The 20,201-nt window shown below is 39.0% G+C and overlaps 2 protein-coding genes across 4 annotated transcripts in view; both read left to right on the top strand.

The window, feature by feature from the left end:
* The window catches only part of LOC137657622 (NADH dehydrogenase [ubiquinone] 1 alpha subcomplex assembly factor 3), a 346,628-nt gene extending 339,415 nt beyond the window's left edge, over nt 1-7,213 (top strand). For all 3 annotated transcript variants that reach the window (XM_068391993.1, XM_068391995.1, XM_068391994.1), the window contains exon 6: nt 6,936-7,213. In XM_068391993.1, coding sequence (XP_068248094.1) covers nt 6,936-7,112 — 177 coding nt within the window. In that variant the 3' untranslated portion in view covers nt 7,113-7,213. The remainder of the gene's footprint in view (nt 1-6,935) is intronic.
* A 959-nt stretch (nt 7,214-8,172) lies between these two features.
* Nucleotides 8,173-20,201, top strand: part of LOC137657623 (uncharacterized) — a 134,574-nt gene continuing 122,545 nt past the window's right edge. The window contains exons 1-2 of the mRNA XM_068391997.1: nt 8,173-8,288; nt 9,129-9,280. The gene's annotated coding sequence lies outside the window, so the exon portion shown is untranslated. The remainder of the gene's footprint in view (nt 8,289-9,128; nt 9,281-20,201) is intronic.

Below are 20,201 nucleotides of genomic sequence, written 5' to 3'. Positions count from 1 at the left end.
GGATCACTCCAAGGCTCAAGCTGCCTTAACATCTGCGTTGAAGGAGAGGGGGTTCTCAAACTCTAAAGTTGCTGCTTTGAGTAAGAAGCACCCCTCCTTCGTATCCTCCCCGGCTAGGGCCTTTCCCTTTCTGCAGAAAGGGTTCACGGCCGTTTTGAAGGCGGTTGAAGCTGGCAAACCATGTCCATCTCTGGAGGAATGCAAGCCATTGTCTTTGGCCTTGGCGTTGGATAACAAGGACTGGAAGGAGGTACACCTCACCTTCTCGGTTGGGAAGTTGGACGCCAATATCGCAGGTCAACAGTTCGGCGAAAACCTTCCCAAGTTGTCGGAATTCCTCCTACGGAGGGAATTGGATACAAAGGAGCGTCTGGCAGCCTCGATGTCTCTCCAGACAAACATGGAGACAATGGCTAGCGACCCCAAGATGCCTGAGATGTTCATGGTAATGGCCAAGATCCATCTGGCCACGGTGACTAAGGACCTCTATTGCTTTGTCAAAGCGAGGAGGGCCTGCAGGGAGTTTGTGTTCGCCTCGGCCACAGTGAGGCATGAACCCAAGAGACTCATCTCATCTAGCATCTGGGGTAAAGATCTCTTTCCCAATGAGGTGATCAAGGAGGTGGTGGACAAGGCAGCCACTGAGAACCGAAATCTTCTCCTTAAGTGGGGCCTGTCCCTTAAGAGGAAGTCTTCCCCTGATGAGGGCCCTCAGCCGAAAGGAAAGGCGAAGAAATCGAGGTTTTCTTCCCGTCCAGCCAAGCCTTTCAGACCACAACGACAGCAGCAGCAGCAGCCAGCTTTGCCTCCGGTACCACAACTGGTAGCCCAGACCCCGACCACCTTCCAATGGGTACCCCAAGCCGTGTCATCAGCATCCCCGGCATTCAATCCAGTGTTCGAAGGGCAATCGACCACGTTTCGAGCAAAGCCCAGAGGTGCAGCCAGAGGTTCGGCGAGACGCCCCTCTAGGGGAAGAGGATTCAGAGGTGGTCGCGGCCAGGGAGGCAAGACTGCAGGGCAGTCAAAGTGAAGTGTCGCCGGTAGGAGGGAGACTACAGTATTTCCGGGATCGCTGGACCTTCGATCCCTGGGCCCACAGCCTGCTCAAAAATGGACTGGGTTGGAGTTGGTACAGTACTCCGCCCCTGTGCCCTCAATTTTTCCAACACTCCACCCCCGTTTTGGAGGAGTACATTCAAGAACTGTTGGAGAAAAAGGTGATCCGGAGGGTAAAGTCCATCAGGTTCCAAGGGAGGCTGTTTTGTGTTCCCAAGAAAGACTCGGGGAAACTCAGAGTCATTCTGGACTTGTCACCACTCAACAAGTTCATAATGAACCACAAGTTCAAGATGTTAACATTACAACACATAAGGGCCTTACTGCCCAAGAGGGCATATACCGTCTCCATCGATTTGTCAGACGCCTATTGGCACGTTCCAATAAGTCGCCGTCTCTCCCCCTACCTAGGATTCAAGCTACAACAAAAACTTTATGCTTTCAGAGCGATGCCTTTCGGGCTAAACATAGCTCCAAGGATCTTTACGAAGCTTGCGAGCGCAGCGCTCAAACAGTTACGCCTAAAAGGGTTCCAGGTAGTAGCCTACCTGGACGATTGGTTGGTGTGGGCAGCATCCAGAGCGGAATGCTTGCAAGCTTCCCTACAGGTGATTCAGTTCCTGGAATATCTAGGTTTCATGATCAACAGAAAGAAGTCTCGTCTTTCTCCAGCTCAGAGGTTCCAGTGGTTGGGAATTCACTGGGATCTAGTGTCACACCGTTTTTCCATTCCAATGTCGAAAAGGAAGGAAATAGCGGGGTCTGTCAAGAGACTTCTAGGTTCCGAGAGGATATCAAGACGCGAACAAGAGAGGGTTTTGGGCTCTCTTCAGTTCGCATCAGTAACAGACCCAGTGCTAAGAGCACAGCTAAAAGATGCAGCGGGAGTTTGGAGAACCTTTGCATTAAGAGAGCGAAGGGACTTGAAGAGACCGGTCCCACTTCGGCTACTTTCTCTTCTCAGACCGTGGTCTCAAGCCAGTCGTCTAAAGAGGTCAGTACCTCTTCAGCCACCCCCCCCGTCAGTGACAATCCACACAGACGCCTCAAAGGTAGGGTGGGGAGGTCACTCCCATCGGAAAAAAGTGCAAGGGACCTGGTCCAAGCTATTTGGGACTTTTCACATAAACTTTCTAGAAGCTATGGCAGTGCTTCTTACCCTGAAGAAAGTATCCCCACGTCACTCGATCCATGTAAGGTTGGTACTGGACAGCGAGGTGGTAGTGAAATGTCTGAATCGGCGGGGATCGAGATCTCCACCTCTCAACCAGGTAATGTTAGCTATATTCCGACTGGCGCAGAAGAAGAAGTGGCACCTGTCAGCAGTTCACCTTCAAGGAGTCCGGAATGTGACCGCGGACGCTCTATCCAGGGTTACACCGATAGAGTCGGAATGGTCCCTAGACGCAGGATCATTCTCCTTCATCTCGAGTCAAGTCCCAGAACTGCAGATAGACCTCTTCGCGACGAAGGACAACAAGAAGCTGCCGAGATATGTGTCCCCGTACGAGGACCCCTTGGCGGAAGCAGTAGATGCGATGTCCCTCGATTGGAACAGATGGTCCAGGATCTACCTGTTTCCCCCTCACAATCTGATGTTGAGGGTCCTCAACAAACTGAGATCCTTCAAGGGAGTAGCAGCGATAGTGGCCCACAAGTGGCCGAACAGTGTATGGTTCCCTCTAGCTCTGGAACTACGACTAGAGTTTCTACCACTCCCGGACCCAGTTCTGTCCCAGCAAGTCCAGAAGTCGACTGTCTACGCTTCATTACAGAAAACCCGGACCCTGCAGCTCATGATTTTCTCTCCCTAGCGGTGAAGAAACGGTTCGGAATCTCGAAAGATAGCATCGACTTCCTGGAAGAATATAAGTGCAAGTCTACTAGAAGGCAGTACGAATCAGCATGGAAGAAATGGGTAGCCTTTGTCAAAGACAAGAATCCGCACGAGATCTCTACGGAGTTCTGCCTATCCTTCTTCATCCACCTCCACGGACAGGGGCTGGCGGCTAACACGATTTCTACATGTAAGTCAGCTCTGACAAGACCCATTCTGTATGCCTTCCAGGTAGACCTCGCTAACGAGATTTTTAACAAGATCCCGAAGGCCTGTGCTAGGCTTAGACCTTCAGCTCCTCCAAAGCCTATTTCATGGTCTTTAGACAAAGTCCTTCATTTTGCCTCATTACTGGATAATGAGGAGTGTGCACTGAAGGACCTGACTCAAAAAGTGATCTTCCTTTTTGCCCTAGCTTCTGGGGCCAGAGTTAGTGAGATTGTAGCCCTCTCGAGAGAGGAGGGCCGGGTTCAGTTCCTGGATGGGGGAGAACTGAACCTGTTTCCGGACCCTACGTTTCTCGCTAAGAACGAGTTGCCCACCAACAGGTGGGGTCCCTGGTGAATCTGCCCTCTGAAAGAAGATGCATCTCTATGTCCCGTAGAATGCCTAAAGGTCTATCTTCGTAGAACTTCAGACTTCCATGGGGGCCAACTATTCAGAGGAGAAACATCGGGCTCGAATTTATCTTTAAATCAACTTAGGGCGAAAATTACATATTTTATTCGCAGAGCGGATCCTGACAGTTCACCCGCAGGTCATGATCCGAGGAAAGTTGCTTCATCCTTAAACTTCTTTAACTTTATGGATTTTGAACACCTTCGTTCATACACTGGCTGGAAGTCTTCCAGGGTATTCTTTCACCACTATGCTAAGCAAGTGGAGCAGCTAAAGAGGTCTGTGGTAGCAGTTGGTTGCGTCGTTAACCCTGTTGTTTAACTCTGCGAGGAACAGTGGATTTAATTGGGACTTTGATTCTTGGGTGAGTGTATAGTTATATGCGTTGCTATAACTAGTAGTGAAGGCTCTGGGAGCCCACAATGACTGTTCCAGCGTTATGGTGATTGTAGCACAAGTACAGACAGGTGTGCCGAGCGTTTCTGACGCTAATGTCAGTGGATAGTAACATGGACGTTTAACTTTGATACCTTGATATGTGACAAGTGACCTGATTGTTTTCTTTCAGATAACCATACATCCATGCACTACAGTACTTGTGTAAATTGTTGGTCATCCACCTATCATATGTATATAATTGTGGTAACCATGTCTATTTATTGTTAATCAATAAACTTGTTCTCGGGAACCTTGCGTCTCCTTCACCTATATTGATTTCATTTTAATTATTGAGCATTCAGCCTATGTATATTAATCGGGGATATCTATAATAGCCTGTTCCTTAATGCAAGCCTTATTGCACTGGTTTATACTTTCCTTAGCATAAAGGGCTCCACCCTTCTCTGAGGACGGTGGCGGCAGCAAGTTTAATCCTACGCAGATATAACCTTTTTGTCTATTTCTACTTCGACCAGGGTGCTGGTCGGGGTTTTTCCCTTGGATGCTGTAGTTCCGTAAGGACTATGCTTTACTTCATATAGAGTGAGACCACTATATTGTATTGGCTTGCGAGTGATTCATACATAGGTATATGTACTCTTCGTTCGTTTCTAGAGTCTAGTAGGACTCCTCCCTGTAGGGGGCAGGAAGCGCTTTCATGGCTTATGATTAGTGAAAAGATGTATAACGGTAACATCTTAGGTCTTTCAGTCGAGTTGACTAAGAAACATTCCTGAGGAGTACGGCACGTATTGAGAATCCACAGATACAGTAATGCTCTGGTATACTTCCATCAGGACGACATGGCTTGAGCCCAAAAAACGGATTTTGAGCGAAGCGAAAAATCTATTTTTGGATAAGATGGCCATGTCGTCCTGATGGACCCGCCCTGTCCCTTTTCAAAAAAAAAAAAGAAAAGAAAAGGGCTGTAGGACCCCTCCCTACATACAGTATCTGTAGCACCTCGTGTAACGCTACAAGGAATACAGATGGCGCCGCGAGCGGCGCAGGGCACGCTTACGAAACGGGGAGGAGAGATGCCTTACGAACGGCTCCCCCCCTTTCTTATCGTTTTCGTTTTCTTGCCATTTGACCCCTACGAAGTGTTAACTCTATTCGGGGTATAGATTGCTATGTGGCGTGTCAAGAATACGTCCGCTGATATTTACGATATCCCTAAGGTCTTTTTAGGGATACTCGCTCCAGGAGTTAGAATTCTGGGTACCTTAAGGTAAATTCTCTTGGAATATCGCCGTAGTTGTAATATACCCTAGGAAGCTGCCTTTAAGGAACTTCCATCAGGACGACATGGCCATCTTACCCAAAAATAGATTTTTCGCTTCGCTCAAAATCCGTTTCTTTCTTGGGGTTAGTGCTATTGTTTATGTTGCTTAGAATAGCACAGGCCTTATATAACCATCATAAGTCTTTACTTCACTATACTAACAGGACATTTTTATTTACCACTAGTCTGGCAATCTCTCTGCATTTCATCAATACTGCCACCACATTCTTTCTTACTACTCATCCAAGGCTAACTTAAGATTCAGTTACTTATCCAACTAACCAAATTGCTCTACTTCTAAGGCATAACTACATATCACAAGGTTGGCAACTCTTCTATTTTCCCCATTTGTTAATGTTATACATTTCGGGCATCTTAGGTCTCTTAACTCCTTGTAGATTTTGTAATCCAGAGCGCCTCTTGTGATACCATCATCTGTACCATTTGGTTCAAATTATAGAGTTTACTTCCACACTTTTCTCACAACCAAATGACCACCTTCTTAACTGTACTCTTTCCTATGCTTGCCTTCCAGTCACCTTTAACTTTGTTTTGCTTTTGTTAATTTTCAATTTTTTCATCGCATTCTTCCAGTTATTGTCACCTGATTTTAACCTTTCTACTATCTTTCCTGTATACCATACATCTCTATTCTCTTCTGTTTTGTAACTTCTCTTCTTTCTGCCCTGTATATTGAACGTATACATTATGTCCTCTTTTCTACATATCCTCTGCTGTATTTTGATGAACTGCTACTTCTCTTCACTTACACTAAGAATTTCCTGATTCTAACACAGCCTCTCTTTCTCTAAAACCCTTCCTTGACTTTTCTCACACTTACTTCTGCTGCAACCTTTTATGTTCCTTTTATCTCAGTGGTTTCCAGGTACCAGTTTAACTGACCCTTTTTCTTGATAGCTCTTTTAGATGTTTTCATTTTCAGTTTCCTTAATTTTGTCTTTTTAACTGACTCTCTTTTAATCTTTCTATCTCTCACTATTGAATTAGCTCATAGCAATCTGTTGTTTTGAGTAACGGTATCTTGATATCACTTCACTTCACTATCCTATTTTTTATTCTGTTCATAGTTTTCATCTTGTTAACATCAATTTGTGTTTCAGCTTCTTCACTCCTGTGCATTATAATTTTTTCTGAAAACTTGTAAAGCCTTGTGTTCAGTAACTTTAATCCTTGGTAAAATTCTAAAACGGCTCTAAAACTGCTCCTTCATGATTTCCTTCAATGCTATATCTACCCTTAAGATTTTCAAAACTACCCCTGTTCATTCCTATGGGGCTAGTTAGACTTCCTCTTCTCAGTATTGCTTCTGATTTTAGCACTTTGTCACAGCCAGTGTCACAACCTCTGATGGCTTTCCCCTTATTCTAGTTTTTCATCTTGCAATATCCTCTTATACAAGATCATCATAACCTTCATAATTTTCTCATCCATTGACCCATCCTTTGTCCCATCATCATCCCTTCCATCCTTGACCATCCCTTCCATCCTTGACCATTATGCCACTGCAAATTATTAAAGATTATTACTGGAAGGGGACAAACTGCTCATTTTGTAAAACTGTTAAAGTAGCAAGTGTTTATCTCTTTATTATAACAACATTTCAAATATTTAATCTGCATTTGATGATAGAATTTACTCTATACTTTATATTTGATCATCTTTATTTCTTTTCCTTAGGTATTGCCAACAGATGCGGCCTGTACAACCTTCAATTTCTTGAACGACGAAAAAAGATATGTGGCGGCTGCCCTCATTCCACCGACTAATATTCGATCAGATGAAGAAGACTTAGTACAAACACAACGCAGAAGGAACCAGCTCTTTTTAGGAACTTTGGAAGATGAAATAGTGTAGTATGAATACGAGTCTTCGTGAAGTTTCATCATTTCCGTGTACTAAAGATTTGTTTACGACTGTATGCTGTAAATAGTATAATAAAATTTCTTTTTATAAAGGTAACTTTTTGTGAACTACTGTTCTCCTAATTACTCTGTATGTTTATTCTTGATGTCTGTGTTTGGGGGACTTAATGTTGCTGAATCGTTATAGTCTGCATAGGTTTATTGATGGTGACAGCTGTTGTGTGTTGAAGATTCCCACAACCTTATCCTTATCATTTCTTAAACTATGCTAGTTCATGTTCACTTTTTGGATATTCTTTAGGTTCAGTTAGAGTTTTTACGATCAGAATGTAGTGTGGTAACTTATCTTTATTATAGGTGTACAGTAGATACATTTGTACAATTTTACTCATTATTATTATTATTATTATTATTATTGTTATTATTATTATTATTATTATTATTATTATTACTAGTAGGTTAAAATAGACCTGTACCTTACCATTACATCAAGAATACAGTAAGTTATAAGGTTAAAAGACCTTACTTGTTAGACTTTTTGCCTATTAGCTTTACTATACAGTAATAGTAGATTTTTCTGGACTCCCTTTTCACGTTTGATTTTGGGGATAAGTCTCCTAAATTGAACAATATGTGTAAAGTGCAGTTTATTTGTGTACATATGCTAAGCTCTGGTGTTTTTGTTACCCAAGAAATTTTCTATTTATCTGAAGGCCAGATTCGTAAGGCTATGATAAGTTAGACGGCTATTTTATTTATACTGCAGAAATTCATCCTTTTTCGTTTTTATGGTAAAGTATGTATACATTTCTAAGATTGCTGTATAGTATATACTGTAAAGTTTTTTTTTTTCATTTGTTATGGGGTACCAAATGGTCCACGTCTGTATTTTGATGTTAGGTAGAGATTTGATTTTAGAAAACGTTGTGTTCACATTTCTCATGAAATTAGTTATTTTATTTGCTATTTCAATATGTTTATAAACATTCGTAAACATTTATGTGGAGAAAGGAGATAGGGATTACATATAAATGAATACTTTTGTATTACAGGTACTGTATTGTATTTTATATACTGAAAGAGCTGCTTGTACGACATTACTCCCCACTAGAATGTAGACCACAATTTATTCTATGATGCAGCAGTGTTTCAGCAACCAGTTATAAAGGTACTGAATTATTTCAATGTAAATGAACAGTAATTAACAGCGTCATTGTAACAGGAATGAAAGTAAAGGAAAAAATTATGTTAGGAAAGTGGCCATGTTGAATCTGTGGAAGATTGCAGGACTGTGTACTGGATGTAATAGTACTTGTTATATGCAATGCTCTGGATTAGTAAGTAAACACAGTATGCGAGATAGTGTTTCCTTGAAATGTATAAGTGACCAAATAGTAAAGAGAATGAATTGTGATTTTGTATTGTAGTAGAAGGGCTTTTCCTAAAATAGGTAGTTATAAATGCAAGGATGAAGTGAAAAGTAAATGTTTCACTACTGTACTGGTGAATAGAAATATCATAGTAGAGAAAACAGTAATTTGATGAATGCATGATGCCTGTACTACACTATGCATCAGACATGGTCAATGACGAAGAAATCAGAGTGGGTTTCAAACAGGTGTAGCTGGAAGGCAAAGTTTCATGGCCAGAGTGCATTGGGAAGATTGTAGTACAAATGAGGAAGTGGTGGAGAGATGTGGTGTCCAGTTGGTGAGACATAGATTCAGAACTCCAAGATTGAATGGTTTGGATTTTTGGCCCAAGATTGTGAAACTTCTGTAGGAAAGTAGTAGAGAAGGAAGTAGTTCAGTAGTAGATGTAAATGTTGCACTAGTAAGACTTTGGTATAAAAAGACTTAGGTCACTTAAGCGTACAAACAGAAAGTACACTAGACAGAAGTGAGTAGAGAGAACTTATGGCTAGAAGCATAAAGAAAAGGCCAATGAAAATGTTTATGAAACTAACATATGAATTTCCTTAATTTTCCTGGATTCATCTATTTTTCAGGGACATGATGGTTCTTTTGCTGCTTCTGATTATTCTATCCCTTGGTAGAGGGTATTGATACATATATGAACTAATAGAAGCTGGAATAGACACCTGGAGTGTATTGAATTGAAAGTGACAAGGAATACTTTAGTTTTCTCCAGTTAAGAGAGGTATTTATGTTAAGTCTTCTTTTACATAGCTCTGAAGGGAGGGGTTACAGGAATAAAATGAGTTATAGAAGCATTGGTAAGTGAATTCGGAAGAGGAAAGGTTGTATACAAGTGTCTGCTATGTTTATCAATAATTAAATTTATATAAAAGGTTTGAAAGTAAAGTGAAAAGGCTGTATCTATCATACTTATACTTGGTTTAAACGTAAAAATCATTGATAGGGAGGCAGTGTGGAGTGATTAGGATGTATAGTACAGTATGCTCTAGAAGACAAGTTATTGAGAAAAGTCTTTGGATTGTTGTGAGATTGGGTCTGTCTTCAAGGATGTGTAATAGTTTTAAGAAAATATTTCGGCAAGAACTCCAAGGTCGAATATTAGGTTTGTGTTAAAATCTGCTGGATGACAAAATTTGACATGAATTATTGTAGAAAGTTTGATGTTTGAAAAGATCTCACAAGAATTTTTGGAAAGAGTTTGAGAAGTGTTGTGTAATTGGAGAAACAGGAGTGAACATGTCATCATGATATGATGAAGTTGACTAGACAATAGGAAGACGGCAACGAATGTTCATATGAATTGGAAAGAACAGAAGGAATTGTTTCCTGTGGTTTAATAGTTAGTGTGAATAGTGACGTTATGATGAGATAATATTAGAAGAAGAGCAGGGAGTTCAGAAGTATTCGGATGAAAGAGGAAGGAAGGATACAAAGAATACTAAATAGCTGGAGGGAGAGATGCATGGGAAAGGAAAGACCTTAATGTTTTTTAGGATTTGATCTGTTGATGATGAATGTTCTTTGCAAATGTGTTTGAAACAGGTAGCCTTGTGGAAATTTCTATTTATGCACTCATCTATGACTCAAAACATAATTTGTAGGTATGACAATATATTTATAGTTTGTTGTGGCAAGTGATCAGGGGTGACGTCGCGGGCCTCGCTCCCATTTACTTCGCCCCTCACAGGCCTAAACGCCAGGCTATATAACCTAAATTCATAGATCCATTCCAACAATTACTTTTTACAGGTAGATGATATTGTAGATGATAACTATTAGAATAGCGCCAACGTATCCCTGCGTGTTGTAAGAGGCTACTAAAAGGGACGGGACGAGGGGGCTGGGAACCCCCTCTCCTGTATTATAATCCTGTAAGACATCAAAGAAGTGGAGCCGGGGGGAGAGTGACTGCTCCCCACACTCTAGTTTTGGGGTGTTTGAATGTGCGTGGATGTAGTACGATAGAGAGTAAAAGATGTGAGATTGGAAGTATGTATAGAAATAGAAGGATGGATGTATTGGCCTTGTGTGAGACAAAGATGAAAGGAAAGGGTGAAATGATGTTTGGTGAAATGTCTGGTTGAGTGTCTGGGATTGAAAGGGGAAGAGCAAGAGAAGGTGTGGCTTTATTTCTGAGTGAATGGATGACAGGTAAAGTAGTGGGATGGAAGGAGATATCTAGGTTAATGTGGGTAAGGGTTAGGTTGGGTAGGGAATGTTGGGCTTTTGTCAGTGCGTATGGGCCAGGTTGTGAGAAAAGTGAAGAAGAGCGGAATGAGTTCTGGATTGAATTAATTAGGTGTGTAGAAGGAATTATGTAGTTGTCATAGGTGACTTAAATGCTTGAGTGGGCGCTGGAGAGGTAGAAGGTGTCATTGGGAAGTATGGCGTACCAGGTGGAAATGAGAGTGGTGAGAGACTGGTAGATATGTGTGTTGAACAAGAGATGGTGATAAGTTCTAGCTTTTTCAAAAAGAAAGATAAAAACAAGTATACATGGGTAAGAGTGGCAAATGGAAGAGTGGTAGAAAGGGCGTTAATGGATTATGTGTTGATAACTAAAAGAATGTTTGGAAAATTGAAAGACGTGCACGTGTTTAGGGATATGGCTAACGGTATGTCTGATCATTTTTTGGTGGAAGGAAAATTAGTTGTAGCAAAAGAGTGAGGGAATAGAGTAGGTGAATGTAATAGGGAGCTAGTGAGGGTTGAAGATTTAATAAAACCAGGGGTATAAAGTAAATATCAAGAAAGGTTGAAAATGGAATATGACGAAGTGAAAGTAAGAGAAACGGGTAATTTAAAGGAGTGGAAGTTAGTCAAAGAAAATTTGTGTTGGGATTGCAAGTGATGTAAGTGGCAAGAAGTTTGTTGGAGGCTGCATGAGGAAGGGCAGTGAATGGTGGAATGAAGGAGTGAAGGTAAAAGTGGAAGAGAAAAAGAGGGCTTTTGAAGAGTGGCTGCAGAGTAATAGTGTAGAGAAATATGAAAGATAAAGAGAGAAAAATGTGTAAGTAAAGCACCAGCTAAGTGAGGCAAAGAGGGCAGCTGACCTGAGGTGGGGTCAGGGATTGGGTCATTCATATGAAGAGAATAAGAAGTTTTGGAAAGAAGTGAAGAGAGTAAGGAAGACTGGTTCAAGAATTGAAGAGACAGTGTAAGATGGAAATGGAAGGTTGTTAAAAGGAGAGGAGGCAAGGAAAAGATGGGCAGAATATTTTATAGAAACTTTACTGAATACTGAGGATAATTGGGAGGCAGATATAATTGCTGTTGCAGGTGTTGAGGTGCCGGTGATGAGAGATGAGAATGAGAGAGATTACAAGAGGAAGTGAGGAGAGCACTAGATGAAACGAGAGTAGGAAAAGCATCTGGTATGGATAGTGTGAGAGCTGAGATGTTGAAGGAAGGGGGTGTGACTGTACTTGAATGGTTGGTGAGATTGTTTAATATGTGTTTTGTGTTGTCAATGGTACGAGTAGATTGGGTTTGTGCATGTATGTACCACTATATAAGGGGAAGGGAGATGTGCATGAGTGTTGTAATTCAAGGGGTATTAGTTTGTTGAGTGTGGTGGGAAAAGTGTATGGTAAAGTACTGATTAAAAGGATTAAGGATAAAACAGAGAATGCAATCTTAGAAGTACAGGGTGGTTTTAGAAGTGGTAGGGGTTGTATGAATCAGATTTTTACAGTTAGGCAGATATGCGAGAAATATTTAGCAAAAGGTAAGGAGGTACATGTTGGGTTTATGGATCTGGAGAAATCGTATGAAAGAGTTAATAGGGAAGCAATGTGGAATGTGATGAGGTTATATGGAGTTGGTGGAAGGTTGTTGCAAGCAGTGAAAAGTTTCTACAAAGGTAGTAAAGCATGTGTTAGGATAGGAAATGAAGTGAGCTATTGGTTTCCGGTGAGAGTGGGGCTGAGACAGGGATGTGTGATGTCGCCGTGGTTGTTTAACTTGTATGTTGATGGAGTGGTGAGAGAGGTGAATGCTCAAGTGTTTGGACAAGGATTGAAACTGGTAGACGAGAATGACCATGCATGGGAGGTAAATCAGTTGTTGTTTGTGGATGATACTGTACTGGTTGCAGACACAGAAGAGAAGCTTGGCCAATTAGTGACAGAATTTGGAAGGGTGTGTGAAGAGGAGGAAGTTGAGAGTTAATGTGGGTAAGAGTAAGGTTATGAGATGTATGAGAAGGTCGGGTGGTGCGAGGTTGAATGTCATGTTGAATGGAGAGTTACTTGAGGAGGTGGATCAGTTCATGTACTTGAGGTCTGTTGTTGCAGCAAATGGTGGAGTGGAAGCAGATGTACGTCAGAGAGTGAATGAAGGTTGCAAAGTGTCGGGGGCAGTTAAGGGAGTAGTAAAAAATAAAGGGTTGGGCATGAATGTAAAGAGAGTTCTGTATGAGAAAGTGTTTGTACCAACTGTGATGTATGGATCGGAGTTGTGGGGAAGGAAAGTGACGGAGAGACAGAAATTGAATGTGTTTGAGATGAAATGTCTAAGTAGTATGGTTGGTGTATCTCGAGTAGATAGGGTTAGGAACGAAGTAGTGAGGGTGAGAACGGGTGTAAGAAATGAGTTAGCAGCTAGAGTGGATATGAATGTGTTGAGGTGGTTTGGCCATGTTGAGAGAATGGAAAAGGGCTGTCTGCTAAAGAAGGGGATGAATGCAAGAGTTGATGGGAGAAGTACAAGAGGAAGGCCAAGGTTTGGGTGGATGGATGGAGTGAAGGAAGCTCTGGGTGATAGGAGGATAGATGTGAGAGAGGCAAGAGAGCGTGCTAGAAATAGGAATGAATGGCGAGCGATTGTGACGCAGTTCTGGTAGGCCCTGCTGCTTCCTCCGGTGCCTTGGATGACCGCAGAGGTAGCAGCAGTAGGGGATACAGCATTATGGAGCTTCATCTGTTGTTGATAACGGGGGAGGGTGGGCTGTGGAACCCTTAGCAGTACCAGCCGAACTCGTTTGAGTCCCTTGTCAGGCTGGGATGAACATAGAGAGGAGAGGTCCCCTTTTCTGTTTCATTTGTTTGATGTCGGTTACCCGCGAAAATTGGGGGAAGTGGCCCGGTATATATTTATATATATATATATATATATATATATATATATATATATATATATATATATATATATATATATATACTGTATATATATATATATATATATATATATATATATATATATATATATATATATATATATGTATATATATATACATATAAATGTGTGTGTGTATCATCATCATCATCATCATCATCAGCAGCCATAACTATTTCACTGCAGAGCCAAAGGGCTCGGTGTTATCCTTTCAATCGCTTCTGTTTTTGGTCTTTCTATGCCATTCTCTGCCTGCAAATTTTCATGGTTCATCAATCCATTGTTTTCTCTTCCTTTCCCTGCTTCTTTTGCAATCTCTAGAACCCATATCATTATTTGGGATGTCCATCGATTATGTGTCATTCTCATTTATATGCCCTGCCCTCGTCCATTTCTTTTTCTTACATGTTGTTAGAATATCTTCTACTTTAGATTGGTCTTATATATATATATATATATATATATATATATATATATATATATATATATATATATATATACATATATATATATATATATACAGTATATATATATATATATATATATATATATATATATATATATATATATATATATATATAAATATATATACAGTGTATATATATTATTATTATTATTATTATTATTATTATTATTATTATTATTACTTGCTAAGCTACAACCCTAGTTTGAAAAGCAGGATGCTATAAGCTCAAGGGCTCCAACCAGGAAAATAGCCCAGTGAGGAAAGGAAATGAGGAAGTAAGTTTAATAGCAATAACAACATTAAAATAAACCTTTCACATATAAACTATAAACACTTGAAAATAACAATAAAAAAAAATAAGATAGAATAGTTTGCCGAAGCAAGAGATCTCTAACCCAAGACCGGGGAAGACCATAGTACAGAGGTTATGGCACTGCCAAAGACTAAGAGAACAATGGTTTGATTTTGAAGTGTCCTTCTCCTAGAAAAGAGAGAAAGAGAGAGAGAGAGAGAGAGATTTTATAGTATTAGTGATAGAATGGCATTATTGATTGTCAAAGTAAGTAAGTATAAACTTAAAGATCATTCAAACGTATGCACCTAGAACATCCCATACAGAGGAAAGAGTATATTTTTTTTATGAAGATCTGGAGATATCTTTGAAGAAAACATATGACTTGATTTAAATATGTTTTGTGTGATTTCAATCCTAAAGTAAGTCTGAAGATGAGAGGAGAATTAGGTGTAGGCAAATTTGGAGTAGACACATGTAATGGCAGAGGAGACTTGCTTGTAGAGTTTGCTGAAAGAAACAATCTAAAAATCATGAACACTTTTTTTTTATTTTTCATAAAAAAGGAACTTAGAAAATGGATATGGAGAAAAAACCTGAAATTATATTATTCTATCTGAAAAAGTTAATTTAGTTAACGATGTAACATTGTTTAATAAAACTTATCACCATAGAATGGTCGAAGTCAAAGTCATCGTTGTCTTCAAAGTTGTCGTTTTTAAGTTCATTGAAGTTGAAGTTGTTGAAGTAGTCATTGTCGAAGTCGCTATCGTCGAATTCCTCATCCTCAAACTTGACGTCAAAGTAAAATTAGTCTGTATCTAAGAAAAGAAAAAGAAAAACTAATTTTAAGAAAGAAAGTAAGTACTCCTTAAATAAGAGAATAATCCGATGAGTCAAGTTCACCAATACAAAATATGTACTCAGCTATATGATGAAGTAGAATCAAGTAAAAAATAAATCAATAGTAGTAGTTTCACAATTTTTTTTTTTAATCAGCACAAGAGATGGGTGAAAAAGTTCCTAAACAAGCTCAAGGAAAACTCAGAAAAGACCAAAAAAACTAATAAAGAAAAGATTGGAAATGAGAACAAAATCCGAGAGAGATAAAACAGAATAAGCAGAACTATTCAAAACAATAAAAAGCTAAAAACCAAGACATTGGTAAATAATCAGACCAAAATTGTGGAAATACTAAAGACGGGAAGAAGCATAAGGTTAATGAAAAGAACACTTGGAACAGGACGCCAACAGATGTTTGCTTTAAAGGATGAAAATGGAAATACCAACAAAAATTCCAGAGGATTTTTATGCAAATGCTATACAATAGTGAAGTAAGAAATAACTTTGCCATTAGAAATAAACACCTGAGCTGGTACCATAAGTAACAGTAGGAGAAGTAAAGAAAGCATTAAAAGGAAGGAAAAGAGGCAAAAAGAAGAATATGACCTAATATTTATTATTACTGTATTATTATTATTATTATTATTATTATTATTATTATTATTATTATTATTATTATTATTATTATTATTATTATTACTTGCTAAGCTACAAACCTAGTTAGAAAAGCAGGATGCTATAAGCCCAGAGGCTCCAACAGGGAAAATAGCCCAGTGAGGAAAGGAAAAGAGGAAATTAGAATATTTTAGGAAAAGTAATGACATTAAAATAAATATCTCGTATATAAACTATAAAAACTTCTAAAAAACAAGAGGAAGAGAAATAAGATAGGATAGTTTGCCCGAGTGTACCCTCAAGCAAGAGAACTCTAACCCAAGACAGTGGAAGACCATGGTACAGAGGCTATGGCACTGACATTTGATTTAATAATAGATGGAGTTTTCATTGTAGTAAAACTCACTGAGCTTTACACAGAATGGGAGATACAAAAGACTTGAAAAAAAATAAACACCCAGTAAGTTTACTCTCTGTAATATATAAAATACTTACAAAGATCATATTAGACTGAATGGAATGACATCTAGACTTTAATCAGTCGAACTAATGGAAAAATCAAGAGTATGACAAACCACCATGTATGTCATTTATAGACTATGAGGAAGGTCTTTATTTTGTCGAAACTTCAGCAGTAATGAAAGTCCTTCAAAAGCAAGAAATAGATGGATGTTATATGAGAATGCTCGAAGATATCTGTATGGATAGTACAGCAATCTCAAAACTACATGAATATAGTGAGAAAATTCTGATTGAGAAGGAGTTAGACAGGAGACCCCATCTCCTAAATTAATCACAGCATGATTAGAAATTTTTAAGAATTTAGACTAGGAATTAACATTAATGAGGAATACCTTAACAACTTAAGATTTGTCGGTGAAATATTTCTATTTGGTGAATCATGGGAGGAATTGCAAAAGGTGATAGAATATTTGAATAGTGAAAGCAGAAATGTAGGTCTGAAAATGAATATAAGTAGAACGAAGGTAATGTTTAATGGAAATGCAGGAACAAATAAAGATTATGACGAACTCCTAGTGATTGTTAATGAGTATATGTACTGTACTTAGGACACACAGCAAGTGTTTCCTCAGGACATAGATCAAAATTAAAGGAAGAGATTGAGAGCTTTTGGTAAACAAAATGAAATTATGAAATGTAAAATGCCACTTTCTCTAAAAAGAACAATATTTAATCAGTTGGTCCCGACTAGATTAACTTATGCATCAGAAACTTCGATCCTTACTAAAGCCTTGGAACGTAATAGGTACAACTCGGAGAGCTGGTAAACAAAATGAGATTATGAAAATTAAAATGCCACTTTCTCTAAAAAGAAAAGTATTTAATCTGATGGTCCTACCAATATTAATATGCATCAGAAACTAAGATTCCTGCTAAAGCCTTAGAACATAATAGGTACAATTCGGAGAGCTATGGACAGAATGATGTTCGGTGTCATCATTTTAGGATGCCAGAAAACCTCAAATCAATCAATCAATCTGTGGAAAGAATGATAATGAGATTAACCTTAAGAGACAGAGAAAGAGTAAACTAAAATACATGATATTCTAACATGTAATAAAAAGAAATGTCCATGAGATTGACAGATAATAAATGTACATTAAGAATAACGGAATTGGTTCCTTGGTATTGCAAACGAAGGAGCTGAAGGAAGTGGTGGTGATGGATTGATGAGCTAAGAAAATTTGCGGGTATAGACTGAGTATAAAAGACCATAAGGAGATGTAAGTAGAAGGATATGTCTAAGGCCTTTGTCATGTAGTGGACTAGTAGCAACGGCTGATGATTAAGATATATATATATATATATATATATATATATATATATATATATATATATATATGTATATATATATATATATATATATATATATATATATGTAGGCCTATATATATATATATATATATATATATATATATATATATATATATATATATGTATATATATATATGAAGATATATATATATATATATATATATATATATATATATATATGTTTATATATATAAACACTATATGTATATGTATATGTATATGTATATATATGTATATATATAAACACTATATATATGTATATGTATATATATGTATATATATATATTATATATATATATATACATATACATATGTATATATATATATATATAGATATATATATATATATATATATATATATATATATATATATATATTATATATACAGTATACATACATATATATACACACACACATATATATATATATATATATATATATATATATATATATATAATGAATATGTATGATTTTATATACATATATTATCATTATTATTATTATTATTATTATTATTGAATATTATTACTGCATCGGCAGAATTCAATTTCTTATCCAATTTCTCAATTTTACGGACAATTCTCTTTTCTGGGTTTCTACATTCAGCTAGCAAGTCGGCGAAGTTCATCAGGTAGGTGAAAAATACAGTTCAGTTAAGACTCGATGTATTTAACACAAGTACAAGTAATACTCGAAAAATATGAAGGACAAAGTCAGGAGTAGATCGCGACGCGTTTTGGAACTGCTTGCTCCGTCTTCAGGCGAGAAGTGAGGCTGGCTAGATCAGGGGCCTTATATATCCCGGCGCTGGTTCGTAGAAAGGGGCCTCGAATTTTGATTGGCTGAGCGGAGGTTACAGGCTCGGGTGGCTGAGGTACGACGAGCTCGGCTTGGTCTCCCAGGCTGAGAGGTGGAAAGGGATCCTGAATTCTGATTGGTCAGGACACGCGCCGAGACAGCCAAAAAGTCAGGCAAGCTCCTCTCTCGCTCAGCAGATTGGGATTCCAGACCTTGCTCGCCGCCAAAATCAGCGCTCGGCCGGACGATTTCTTCATTTGTAGGAGTGTCAGGATTGGGGTTGTCATCATTCTGGGGGTCCTGTTCTTGATTCCTAGCGTTGATGCGACGACACGAGTTGTATTCAATGCTGGTATCTCATTCTGGATGAATAGGGCTTCCAATATTCGTAAGCGCCTGCTGTCCGGGGCGCTGCCGATAATCTTGATATTAGCGACGATGTCTGCTCGATTAATTTGGGTATTAATCGAGCGCTGATTTTGGCGGCGAGCAATGTCCAAAATCCCAATCTGCAGAGCGAGAGAGGAGCTTGCCTGACTTTTTGGCTGTCTCGACGGGCGTCCTGACCAATCAGAATTCAGGATCATTTCCCACCTCTCAGCCTGGGAGACCAAGCCGAGCTCGTCGTTCCTCAGCCACCCGAGCCTATAACCTCCGCTCGGCCAATCAAAATTCGAGGCCCCTTTCTACGAACCAGCGCCGGGATATATATCCGGCCGAGCGCTGATTTTGGCGGCGAGCAAGGTCCGGAATCCCAATCTGCTGAGCAAGAGAGGAGCTTGCCTGACTTTTTGGCTGTCTCGGCGTGCGTCCTGACCAATCAGAATTCAGGATCCTTTCCCACCTCTCAGCCTGGGAGACCAAGCCGAGCTCGTCGTACCTCAGCCACCCGAGCCTATAACCTCCGCTCGGCCAATCAAAATTCGAGGACCTTTTCTACGAACCAGCGCCGGGATATATAAGGCCCCTGATCTAGCCACAGCCTTCCTCTACGGGCCAACCAAGGGAAAGGCCCGTGCCAACAACAAGTGTTGGCTTTAATACCCCAACAACAACAACAGCCACAGCCTCACTTCTCGCCTGAAGACGGAGCAAGCAGTTCTATTCCTGACTTTGTCCTTCATATTTTTCGAGTATTACTTGTACTTGTGTTAAATACATCGAGTCTTAACCTGAACTATATTTTTCACCTACCTGAAGAACTTTGCCGACTTGCTAGCTGAATGTAGCAACCCAGAAAAGAGAATTGTCTTTAAAATTGAGAAATTGGACAAGAAATTGAATTCTGTCGATGCAGCAATAATATTCAACTCTACTTGTTTGAAGGAGGGTCTCATACCGAGATATTATTATTATTATTATTATTATTATTATTATTATTATTATTATTATTATTATTATTATTATTATTACTTGCCAAGCTACAAGCTTAGTTGGAAAAGCAGGATGCTATAAGCCTGGGGGCTCCAACAGGGAAAATAGCACAGTGGATTTTATGATTCATTTGATAATTAATCTTTCTTTCTCTGTTTCTATGTAAAACTTTTTTAATCTCCCTGAAGTTTCTATTCAATATATATATATATATATATATATATATATATATATATATATATATATAAATGAAAGATAATTTAATCACCAACACTCGTGATTTTCATTATTTTCAAATAAGCC

The sequence above is a fragment of the Palaemon carinicauda genome, chromosome 18, assembly GCF_036898095.1.
Source record: "Palaemon carinicauda isolate YSFRI2023 chromosome 18, ASM3689809v2, whole genome shotgun sequence".
NCBI lineage: Eukaryota > Metazoa > Arthropoda > Malacostraca > Decapoda > Palaemonidae > Palaemon > Palaemon carinicauda.
This window is presented reverse-complemented; position numbering and strand designations above follow the sequence as displayed.